The 12,520-nt window shown below is 43.3% G+C and overlaps 2 protein-coding genes across 2 annotated transcripts; both read left to right on the forward strand.

Moving 5' to 3' along the window:
* Positions 1-208: 208 nt before the first annotated feature.
* Positions 209-1,144, forward strand: LOC149862656 (olfactory receptor 5A2-like). The gene has a single exon (XM_090055422.1). The coding sequence runs from the start codon at positions 209-211 to the stop codon at positions 1,142-1,144; it is 936 nt and encodes a 311-aa protein (XP_089911548.1).
* Positions 1,145-9,761: 8,617 nt separating this feature from the next.
* Positions 9,762-10,682, forward strand: LOC149862657 (olfactory receptor 5AN6-like). The gene has a single exon (XM_090055230.1). The coding sequence runs from the start codon at positions 9,762-9,764 to the stop codon at positions 10,680-10,682; it is 921 nt and encodes a 306-aa protein (XP_089911356.1).
* The last annotated feature ends 1,838 nt before the right edge of the window (positions 10,683-12,520 follow it).

Here is a 12,520-nt window from a genome sequence, read left to right on the forward strand (position 1 = left end):
TTTTCTTCCCTTCAGTAATAATACAGTCCTCATCAAAAAACTTTTTTCATTTAAAGGTATTTGGAAACAATGAGGTTTAGACAGAATAAGAAAGTTCTCCTATTTAAAGATCTCCATAAATAGAAAAGTACACCTTTTCAGTTGTAATTGTTTTATTCATTCATTCACTCACTCTTTTCTTCTTCTAGGTCAAAGATTTGGTGAACAAATGGCCACGGGGAACCAAACAACTGTCAGCTATTTTGTTCTGTCAGGTGTTTCCAGTGACCCACAGCTCCAGCCTTTCCTTTTTGTGGTCTTTCTACTTATATACCTACTAACTGTGGTGGGGAATGGGGCCATAATGGTGGTGACAAAAGCCGACCCTCACCTTCACACTCCTATGTATTTTTTCCTCTTTCATTTATCCTTCCTTGACATCTGCTATTCTTCAGTCACTGTCCCAAAGGTGTTACAGAATTTATTGGCAGAGAAAAAAACAATTCATCTCCCCGGCTGCATTGGCCAGATGAGTTTAATTCTTCTGATGGCCTGTACAGAAGTTTTCTTACTATCAGCAATGGCATATGATAGATATGCTGCCATCTGTAAACCACTGCATTATGTGTTGACCATGAATAAGCAAGTCTGTATGAGACTAGTGGGTGGTGCATGGCTGATCAGTATACTTTATGCGCTGATAAATACTGCTCCTGTGTTATATTTACATTTCTGTGGGCCCTATGAACTGAACACTTTCAGTTGTGAACTCCCGTCTCTACTAGAAGTGTCCTGCACAGAGACCTTCATCAGTAAGATGACACTTCTCACTTCAGCTATGATATTAAGTTTGATCTCATTGTCTATCACCCTTTTCTCTTACATCTACATCATCTGCACCATCCTGAGGATATGCTTGGCTGAGGGTAGGATTAAAGCTTTCTCTACATGCAGCTCCCACCTCACTGTGGTTGTTCTGTATTATGGAACTGCTTTGTTTCGATATCTGAGACCCAAATCAGCCTCTTCAGTGGTTCTTGATGGACTCTTCTCCATCCAGTACAGTATCTTAATTCCCATGTTAAATCCTATCATCTACAGCCTGAGAAATAAGGAGGTAAAAGAAGCTCTGGGGAATATACTTCTGAAAATTAAAAGCATGTGATTTTATTTCAAGATTATGAAAATAATGTCATAGGATAATGAGAATTGAGTGCTAAAATATTCTGATATAATGTACATGGTTGGCATGGGCTTTTAGTCTATAAACATTTAAGTTTAGCCTTAGGCATAAGGATGTTTGTATTGCCATGGCCATCCTGAATCCATCCTTTTAAAGGAACTATAGAAGTGGACATGTATGAAAGACATGAATGCTGGTGAAGTAATTCATAGCCGAGAGTGTATAAAATTGTTCACCTTGTCTTTTTGAGTTTTCATTCTGGGGAGTGAGAATGAGTCAACAGTCTTGTGGTTAGAGCACTGACTTGAAAATGGTTGATTCCAATGTACCTGTTATTATGCTGAAAACCTATATTCAACAAGAGAGAGAGAGCTTCACCTTGAAATATTACATAGTCTAGATGCTATGGAGAAACAGATGTTGCTTTTTCCCCCTCAAAAATATTTATGGTGCCCCAAAGGTCAAGCAAAAAGGCATCTATACTCCTTACCATGCTAGAAATGGGCACTATCTATAGCCTAAAAAAGGATGTAACAGATTGTGCTGTTTCTAGTGGCCAATATCTGTTGGCTCTGAGGAGGGAGATTATAGAAGCGCAGAGCAACCTGCACTCTCTATGTGACCTGAACGATTGTCTGGAGGTATGAGGGCCCAATTCTGCACATCCCAGGAATTTCCCTCGAGGATTGGACCCCTCATGTCCCAGGACTGCCTGCCTGACTTTCTAAACTTTGATGTTGTGAAAGGAATTTCAGGACATATCTCTGTAAAAAGGGGAATTAGAGATTTACCTACTTTAGGAAACACATCCTGGGATCTCTGGGGGTGAATCTCTAGAAATGGAGAATCCCGGGTTTCCCTCCTTATGGAGACACACCCAGGAAGTCACAGGGGTGCATCACCATGAGTGGGGAAACCCCTTCTCCCTCTGTTTAAGATGATGAACCCTGAGATTTCCCAGGGCATGTTTCTGTAAGAGAGGAAAGCTGGATAGACAGTCCCGATACTGTGTAGGCATTCCTTAGGCATGCAGGATTGTGCCCCTCAAGCCCTAGGGGAAAATGTTGCCCACTGTCCTAGAGAATGAATGAGCAGAAGAACAGGTAATCCGGGTTTTTCCCTTTAACAGGATCTACACTTCTAGGACACATCCTGGTACATTTGATCTGCCTCATTTAGCAATATCTCTCTTGAATCTAAGATAATCCTGAGACACTGGGACAGAAGGTGCATGTAGTAGATGCATTTGCAGGGATCATATTTGAGGTTTAGAAGCAAATGAGAACAAATGCATATACACATATAAAAACAAGAAACTATAGCAAAAAACCCCAGTAAGAACTGATGATTCAAAACACATATGTCATGAAAGCCTGTATCACAATGCATTGATGAATGCAAACACAGGGGCTGAATACATTCACAACCGTACATGGTATTCCTTCATCAGTTAAATCTCCTGCTGTCTCCATCCCTTAATGGACAATTCTTAAGAATGGTCTGAGCATCTTAGAAACAAAGTACACTGAGGACAGTACACTCAGTATGTCACTATGAGAAGCAAACATTCCAGTCATGGCCCTCTCTAATATCTGCTACCTTTGCATGTGATATTAAACACATTAAAAACGTGCTCACAAGAATATGAGTGCAGCCTGTATGTATGACAGTTTGTGTTATGGTCTTCTGATTTCTGGCACTCCATGAGACAGAAACCAGTGAACCCCAAAATGAAGGAGTTATTTCTTGAGATACTGAGAAACTTGGTAAAAGACTGTTTCAGCTAAACAAGTCCACAACCTGCTACATTTGGTGAATGTGGTCTGTTTAAAGATCACTACAGGAATTGAAAGGGTCCTGCAACAAATATGGGATATTCTGAAAGTGCATTCAGAGTGAGCTGCAGCAATGTAAAGGGACTTGGAACAGTTTGAGGTGAACCATAGTAGTTTGAAGGGCTGCTCATCATGCAAGTGGGAACCCCGTTCAAGGGGTAAGAGCAGCTGTCCATCCTGTGTTGGGAGGTGGAAGACATTAACTGGAGAGCAAAGAGTAGTGTAAACCCCAGTGATCTCGCCAAGATATAAGGTGAAATGATGAACTCTCAACTATTTTTGATAAGCTGCCCGAGGAGTCAACAGGTCTGCTGTGCCAGTTGGAGGTGGAGCACCAAAGCCATGAGCAGGCTGAGGCCAAAGTGGCTGCCTTGAGCTGATAGCTGATGGAAGGGAGCTAAGATTATAAGTTCAAGATCTTTTGAGGCAGAGAAAAAGAAGGAGCTCAAACAGCTGTTCATGCTCAAATCAGAAACAAACCAAGAGCGAGAAGAGAGTCTATGAGCACTCTGAGAGAAAATTACCATAGTTGATTCAGGGGCTGAAGGGACAGCCAAAATAAAGGACCTGGAGGGCCAGCTGGTTGCCTTGAGACCCCCAGCGAAGACCCCCCAGCAGAGAGATGTGGCTTTTCAGCAGCTGCGAAAATACCAGGAAAGGAAAGAGGAGGAGCTGGCAGCCCTGATCTCCCAACTGCAGCTTGTGGACAAAGCCAGATACACCAACCAAGCCTCTGTAAGGGAGATGCAGAGGGAGAAGGTCACTGAACTAGAGGGTACAGGACCTGGAGGCTGAAAAGTGTTGGCCTTGCTGGCTACAGCATTGCACTGCCAGCTCATGTTAATACTGTGGTCAATTATTACCCCCAGGTCTGTGGTGGCAAGTGATGGGGGATCTTCAGTCCTGCTGCCTGATGAGAGGCAGCAGTTGCACAAGTTCCCATGACAAGAGTTTTGCCTGTCAGCAGCTAGGAGTGCAGGGCCCCAAACCCCCCTGCACCGATCTCCACCACAGCTAGCAGGCTTTGTGGCTGCAGCAGGGCCTAGAAGCCAGGCCTGCAGTAGTGTCCATCCTCCCTGTACCCCAAGACAGACACAGTTGCACAAGCACCCATGTCATGAGTTTTGCCTGTCAGCAGCCGGAGGTGCAAGTCCCCAGAAGCTCTGCATCAATCTCCTTGACAGCTGTCAGGTTTTGTGGCCTTAGCAGGGGCTAGCAGGCCTGCAGCTTTCACCCTGCTGCATCTTCACACAGTGTCACCCATGGCATGAGTTCTGCTTGTCTGCAGCCTGAGGTACAGTTTTCCCCAAAACCCTGCACCTATGTCCTTGAAACATGGCAGGCTTTGTGGCCTCAGCAGGGGAAAGCTCACTTGCAGTTTTGACCTCACTGTGGCTTAACACATATACATGACACATTTTGCTTTCAAGAATTTGGGGTGCAGTTTCTCTGACTCCCCTGCACCTATCTCCTTGAAACATGGCAGAGTCCATGCCCTCAGAAGGGGATACTATTCCTGAAAGTTTCATCCAAATCAGGCCATAAATGACAAAGTTATAGGCTGTTTTGTCTTTCCCCATTATATCCTATGGGTGAAATGTCGAAACGCTGGTCAAAACGGAACGCTGCCATTTCGCACAGCCCTATTGGAAGGTAAATAAATCATGGGAGAATTATACACAGTCATGTGGGTGGCAAATTGGGCTAAGGGGCACACCAAAAGGGTGTGTTCAGATGAGTGCACATGCCTATTGTAGCATCTCAAACCTCTTGAGATGAGCAGGAAAATGAACAGGGGGATGGAAACCAGTGGTGGGATTGTGGGGGAGCTGTAGCCTGGGGGGAAGGGCTGTGACCTGCAGGCAGGGCAGTCCATGTGATGGGGGTCATCCCCCCTAAGCAGCTCCCACAACCACAGTCCCACCAAACCTACCTATACACTGACCCACATCCTTCCACATATACCAACACACCCAACCACACACCCCCACCCACCTTGACGCCTCACTCCTGCAAACCCCACATTCCCACATCACACACCCACAGCGTGATAAGGAAACAAACAGCAAATATTAATACATATAGATATTTAGGATTAATTTTATTATGCTGCTAGAGACACTGATAGTCAGATTTTTATAGTGCTGGGGCCAGCACAGGTGTTGGACCCAAGCTCTAGCTCCCCCTGCCTGCAGATCCAGGGGGAGGCAGGCAGGGTTATTTTGCTGCAAATTTGCTCCACAACAAAGTGCATGTCCAGGCATGTGCACTGTGGCAAAAACCCCAGCTTTTGTGTGATGAAGTAATTAGTAGAGCTAACTGCACTGTCATGCATTACTAGGTGCATTACAAACAGATCCAGGGAGTTGATGCTTCCCCTCTATGTGGCACTGGTCAGGCCATAGCTGTAGTACTGTGTCCAATTCTTAGTGCCGCAATTCAAGACATGTGGACAACCTTGAGAGGGTTTAGAAGAGGGCCATTTTTATGGTTAGAGGCCTGCAGGGAAGGTCCTTTGAGGAAAGGATGAGGGACCTGGACCTTTACAGCCCCTGAAAGAGACAGTTGAGGGGGGAGACAGCTGAGGGAGGATCTTGTGGCAGTATAGATTCACTGGGAGGGGAGAGGGGCAGAAGGGAAGAGATGTTCTGTTGACCAGAGCGCCCCTTGGAATAACCAGGAACAACAGCCACAAGCTGATAGAGAGTAGGTTTAATTTGGATATGAGAAAGAACTTCTTCATAGTTAGGGTTGCCAGAATTTGGAACAGGCTTCCAAGGGAGGTGGTACTCTCCCCTACCTTGGGGGTCTTCAAGAAGAGACTGGGCAAGCACCTGGATGGGGTCATATGACTCCAGCATTTTTTCCTGCCATGGGAAGGGGGTTGGATTCAATGATCCATTGACATCCTTTCCCGCCCTAGCATCTATGAATCTATGAATGCCAATCATTCTAAAGTTATCAAAATGAAAGGAATCACAACTCATCCATTTTAAGGCCAGTGTTGGTGTCTGTAGCAACACACTTTTGGTCCATGAGGTAATGTGCAGGGAGCAGGCACCGAATGCCCCATCATATCAATGTGTGGTGCCATACCACATGCATATTTCCAGTCCAACATGTAAAAAGAAGAGAAAATACCAAGTCTGGAAATTCCCTTGAGACACTGAGACGGTTCTTTTTTCACTGGCGGAGCTGGGCTGTGTGATAGTTTTAGAACCACACCTATTTCAAACAAGTCCTGAACTTTCAATTTAACTTCTATACCGAAAAGGAAATCACCTCAAGACTAGGTCCCAAAGGGACCAAACGTTCTTGTTCAGAGCTAATTGGTCATCTGGGCATCAGAAAAAAGAAATCCAGCTGATGATATGCAATTGATCTAAGTACTTCAGATTCATTTCTGCTCTGCATAACTCCCTCCCACTAAGCATAAATTCTCTTGTTCAGGCAAGGCAAAAGCAGTTACCCTATTTCAAATAATCCAAATATATAATAGAATATGCTCTTTCTTTCGCTTCATTTTCTCTCTCTCACAGGAGACAAGGGTAAAGTAGAAGCTGTTAACATCTTATATTTCCTGAAATTTGTTTCCACTATTAGGTGAGTTGCTCTTATTTTATTTGTAAGTAATCTTTGATATTAATTTTGAAAACATATTATAAATGCAGCCACAGGCAGTTCACAATGTCCAGTCTCATCCCCAGTGCCTTAAAACCTGTGTTTTTATGACGGGCGAAAGAGGGATGAGGTGCTTTTGAGAGGATTTTGCCTTTCCATGAGGTTACACAGTATAGGGCCAATGAAATAATCCCCCATATTCCTCCACTCAAAGAAAACAGTCATGTCCTGGAGTTCCTTATAGTTATTATTTTTTATTAGTTTTACATAAAAACTCTGCTCTTTAATTTTGCCTCTTCATCTATGCTATGATTTTAATTTATCTGCTGGCCAAGGAATGAAAATTTCCTCCTCTAATGACAACTTTTTGGAAGGTCTAGCACATCCCTTCTGCACTAGACAATTATACTTTTTTCATGTCACACGCTTGATTTCCTAAATTCTGTTTCCTGACAGTTCCACTGTTTCTTCTACATCCAGGCTTTGTCTTTTTCTAGGATATTAAAATGCCTCCCCTCCACTCTGATATGCAGAGAGCATCACAACACTGTTTTAGACTCCTTCTGTGTAAGAAGGAGCCCTTTGTGGTAAGTAACAGTGGTAGAGACAGACCTTAGTTTAGTGTAGAAATAAGGACCTGAAGGGGGGAGGAGGATAATGCAGCAGGACTGGAGTATGTTCTAGTTGTGATGGTCCAGGAAATGTCTGAGAACCAAGACTTCTTTTGTTATCTCTTTAATTGGAGTGACTATATCATTGGGAGTGCTGTGGGACTAGCATTAAGTGCCTATTCTCAGACCACCTGATGGCCAAAACATTCTCCAAATCTCTCCCAATTATACATTGGGTCAAATAAAAGATATGACATAAAGCCCTTTACTATTGGAGAATTATACTAAGAATGTGCTGTTTGCTACTAAGAAGTCTGCTACTAAAAATGTGCTGTCCACGCCTCAGGGTTTTCCCCACTCGGCAACGGGAATAAGAGCAGAAACCTAGGGCCTTCTCTCTTTTGGAGCTGTGTCCATCTCATTATTCCACCCCCTTTCTGGCCCCGTATTATTCCTTGTTGGCTACCCAATGGGTAAAATTCCGGAGAAGGGAACTTGGTTCAAATCCTCCCTACAGGAGAGACTAGAGACAAGGGAGAGGGACAAGAAAATGATGCCTCCAACCCTAGAACACTTGTCCTAATGATTCCACAGTCAGGTTACTAGGTGCAAAACTCTCTTCCTCTAGTATCAAGCAGTTTTCTTAAAGTAAGTTTTTCTTTAATTACACTGTTGGCAACACCTCTGAAGTGCTGGGCCTATCTGGGCACTTCTAACTTGCCTGCAACAAGAATTCCAAATAATCACTTCTGCAACTACATTTTGACCTGTAAGTGTGCCTTCAATAAGGTGAGATGAAATGGAAATTGATTCTCAGAACCAGAATTTGGCAGTCACTTGTCCTCCAGAGGCTTTAATAAGACTTCTTGATATAATCCAAGGGGAAACTAAGTCTTTCAACAGAGAGCTCTGTTAGGAAATGTGCTTGGGTAAAGGTGCAACACAGTGAAAGTTATATCAGTATAAAAAGAGTCTGCAAACAACTGACCTAAGGATTTTTTAATGCTATGTAACTATACAGGATTCAAATGCTCAATTCAGTTGCAATGCCCATGTTAAAGAACTGGTGGACATTTAACCTCTAAGCTGTGACTCATATTTTCTATTGAAATAGCTATGGCTTACATACTATGAAGATGTGTCCTGTGAAATACTCCAAGTGTACCAGGTTAAGATACTCAGCTCAATCAACATGATTATTAGTTGGACTTGTTTTTTTAGTGACACATTGCATCTGGCCCCAAAGTATAAAAGAAACAAACAAGCAAACAAAACGAACAACCTTCCTTTCTCTCATACCTTCACTCTCCCTCCCTTTACCAACCTACATGTAATCTCCTTAAATTCTTTATCCTGCCATCATCAGGAAGGGGATTCATGTTGTTTGATAGAAATAAATTTAAGAAACACAAGAATAAACCTGAAGATTTAAACAAATTGATTCTTTCCCTCAAAAATCCATTTTTTCACTGCCAAATATTTAGAAACTTGGATGTTTAGGCAAAATGACAAAATTCCCGAAATAGCTATATCTTTACCCATAAAAATAAAAGTTTACTTTGTTCATGATTGTAATGGGAAACCCTAGCCCTGTTGTGAGGAAGCAGTGTGGCCTCTTTAAGACCAGAGTCTTCAGAGCCAGCCTGCCAGTAGAGCAGGGATAAAAGGATAGCCCTTCAGGCAGGTCAGCTAACTGGGGTGTCACATGACTGCGTGAGAGCTCAGGCCAGAGCCATATAAACCCCAGGCTGTGGCACAGTGTGGACTTCTGAAGTCTCCAAGAAAATGTGAAGTAGCTCTGCTAGTGACAGCACAGGGCAGAATGACCCAGGGATGTGGAGCCAGGGGTAAGCAGAATATATTCCCCTAATGTTTTTCTTAGTTATAATGCCCCTAATATTTTAAGCCCCATGGGCTTAGTTTATATGTTGCAATTTAGCCTGGTGGTTTGTGGCTGAGGCTGTAGGGAGGTGGAGGCCTCAATAGTGCCCACAGGGGTGCAGCTACAGTGGGCCAGATACCCCGGTTCCACAGGGTGCACAGCTATAAAGGGCCAGTGGCCCAGAGGAGATTGAGTGTAACAAGTGTCCCAAAGTTGCGCCTTATATAGTGGGTCTGAGCGGGACAGCTTAGCTACATAAAAAGGGGCAGAAGCCATGTTGGCTGAGACCCCAACAGAGTGAGCAGAAGATGCAGATGACACCTGTGAGGCATGGGGCACCATAAGGGAAGGCTGGAGTTGTGCAAAATAGCCCTCAGGCAGGTGGTCATCAACTCCAAGAGTTTGATACCCAGGCCCAGACCTGGGAAGCCCTATAAAAGTCTCCCTTTTAAGAACCCAAAGTAACAAGTCGCAGCAAGAGAGTGAAGGGGAGTCTGTTCCCTGAAGAAAAGGCAAAGTAAAGAGGGACTTTGTGGTACCTCCATGCACTCTTGAATGTCTTTGGAGGCAGCACGTTGTTACAAAGGTAATGGTTTTATTTGTTTATGTTCTTTTTTTCTTTAGGTCCAAGGTTTGCTGAACAAGTGGCCATGGCAAACCACACAGCTGTCAGCTATTTTGTTCTGGCAGGTGTTTCCAGTGACCCAGAGCTCCAGCCTTTCCTGTTTGTGGTGTTTCTACTTATATACCTAGTAACTGTGGTGGGGAACGGGATGATCATGGTAGTAGTAAGGTCTGATCCTTACCTGCACACTGTGATGTATACTTTCCTATTCCATTTATCCTTCGTGGACATGTGCTACTCTACAGTCACAGTCCCAAAGATGCTGCAGAATTTCCTGGCAGGAAAAAAAAAAATTTCACTCCATGGCTGCATTGCCCAGATGAGCTTAATTCTTCTGGTGTCCTGTGCAGAAATTTTTATCCTATCAGCAATGGCCTATGATCGATATGCTGCCATCTGTGACCCACTGCATTATGGGAGAAACATGAATAAACAAATCTGTATTCGGCTAGTGGGTGGTGCATGGTTGATTAGCATATTTTATTCATTGACAAACACTGCTCCTGTGTTACACTTACACTTCTGTGGGCCCAATGAACTTGATAATTTCAGTTGTGAGCTCCCATCTGTACTAGAAGTGTCCTGCACAGAGACTTTCATCAGTAAGATGACATTCTTCACTTTAGCTACGATTGTAAGTTTAACCTCATTCTCCATCACCATCATCTCTTACTTCCTCATCATCTCCACCATCCTCAGGATACACTCTGCTGAGGGTAGGGGTAAGGCCTTCTCTACCTGCAGCTCCCACCTCACTGTTGTTCTTCTGTATTACGGGGCTGGATTTGCCAGATATCTGAGACCCAGTTCAGGCTCTTCAGTGGTTCTTGACAGACTGTTCTCTGTCCAATACAATATCTTAACTCCCATGTTCAATCCTATCATCTACAGTCTGAGAAACAGGGAAGTAAAGGCAGCTCTGGGGAACTTACTAGGGAAAATGTAAGACGTGAATATATTTTAACATTTGGATGAAATGTTATTTGCTAATGGGAACTGAGTGTTTAAAATATTCTGATGTCATGTAACTCTTCCACATAAACATTTAGTCTATAAATAATTAAGCTGTCTTTTAACAGGAAGAGCATTTGTACTATCGTGACTGTCCTCAATCTAAATCCTTTTTAAATGCATTGTAGGAGCAGAGGTAGATGAAGCATATTCAACCACAGAGACAGAGATAGGTTCAGTGTAACACACACCATAATAATGAGGTTGAAGACCTAAGTTTCGGCCCCTGCTGCAAACAAAATGTTCTAGAGAAAATATCATTCCTTCTGAGGGAACCACCCACATCCTCACCCTAAGGTGAGTGCTCTAACCCCTAAAATGTTTGTATGGATGGGGCATCCTTATCACTGCCCCCTTTTGTTTTCACGGAAGTGATTGACCTAGTTCCAGTATGGGTTTATCGCTTTGAATCACAGATTATGGAAGGTACCACTTTGTGTGGTTCTTAAAGAGTAACATTTTAAAAATCAAGTTGGACACAAAATTGTGGAACAGGAAACTTTACACAGGCTGTATTGTGTTGGGTGCGGTCCCATTATTTAAGTTAACATCTCTGATTCAGTCTATAAGGTCTACCTCCAGCCTGACTTTGGTCTGACTTTAAACTAAACATGTCTGATTGCCTATCACTCTGAGGATGATGAGGTACAATCTTTGATTTTCCCCAACATTTCTACAGGTTAACTAATGTGGATCCTGGTTTCTAATCACAGTCATTGTGATATGATGATTCAGGATGATTAAGGATCCTTTTCCTTGTTGAGGGATCCAAGTGCCTGAGTCCAAGCATGGAATCATATATACTTTAGGAATGCTATGACCTGATTCCTTTTTTGGATTTAATCTATAGGGTTTAAAGTCAGACCTGTCACACATCTAGTACAACCTCTTTGGGTCACAGGTAGTTAGATGTCACTTCTATAATCCATGTGTTGAGCTCAATTTACTGTATGACTGATACCTTTCTTCCAGAAAATCATTCATTTTTTGTAATAAAGACATCAACTCATGGCCACCTTTTCCAATTGAATTTTTCCTCTGTGGTCAATAATATTCAATGTTAAAGGTCAAGATTATTTAAGTCAAATCAGGCTACTCAAACCAGGAGCATTAATCATGTCATATGTCTGCTATGGGTGAGACTATCTGCTCATGCAGCCATGCAAGTGATGCAAATAATGGCCTTCGGTGGCTAACTTCTGTTTTAGTTTCTATTCCTATGCGTCATCACTATGCCCAGCATCATTCCTATGCCCCTCCCCACTCCTGCTAGAGATCTTATAAGTAGGGGTGCACTGATAAAGATTTCTTGGGGCCAATACCGATGGCTGCTTTTAAAGGAGCTTTATTGGCTGATACCAATCCTATTCCGATATGTAGCCAGGCAGTGTGGAGACAAGCATCAGGCTGGAGCACTGGGCCTGGTTGGCCAACACAGTGCCGACTTAAAATGGTCAGTACATCCCCTTGCAGTACCTGGGATCCTCCCAGCAGGAAGAATCAATCATCTAGCTCCTGTCAGCTATCCTAAAGAACAGACCATAGATAGACTTCTTCTGGACTGCAGGTGTACTGGAGACCAACCAAAACAGAGAAACTGAATATTTTCCCACTATGCACACCTGTAAAGGGAATTGTTACCTGTCAGCTCTGTCTTCCTGAGGGAGGCCTGCCACTCAGCTAGCTGGACTCACAACGGATTTTTTCTATTTCCCCACACACATACCTCATCTAACCAAAACTAAGCAGAAGAAAAATTTACTAGGTATCTCA

This window comes from Crocodylus siamensis, chromosome 6, assembly GCF_052110815.1.
Source record: "Crocodylus siamensis isolate JL-2025a chromosome 6, ASM5211081v1, whole genome shotgun sequence".
Lineage (NCBI taxonomy): Eukaryota > Metazoa > Chordata > Crocodylia > Crocodylidae > Crocodylus > Crocodylus siamensis.

Bases quoted from the DNA above. Each gene is read 5' to 3' on its own strand.
- LOC149862656 (XM_090055422.1), top strand. From the start codon at position 209: ATGGCCACGGGGAACCAAACAACTGTCAGCTATTTTGTTCTGTCAGGT.
- LOC149862657 (XM_090055230.1), top strand. From the start codon at position 9,762: ATGGCAAACCACACAGCTGTCAGCTATTTTGTTCTGGCAGGTGTTTCC.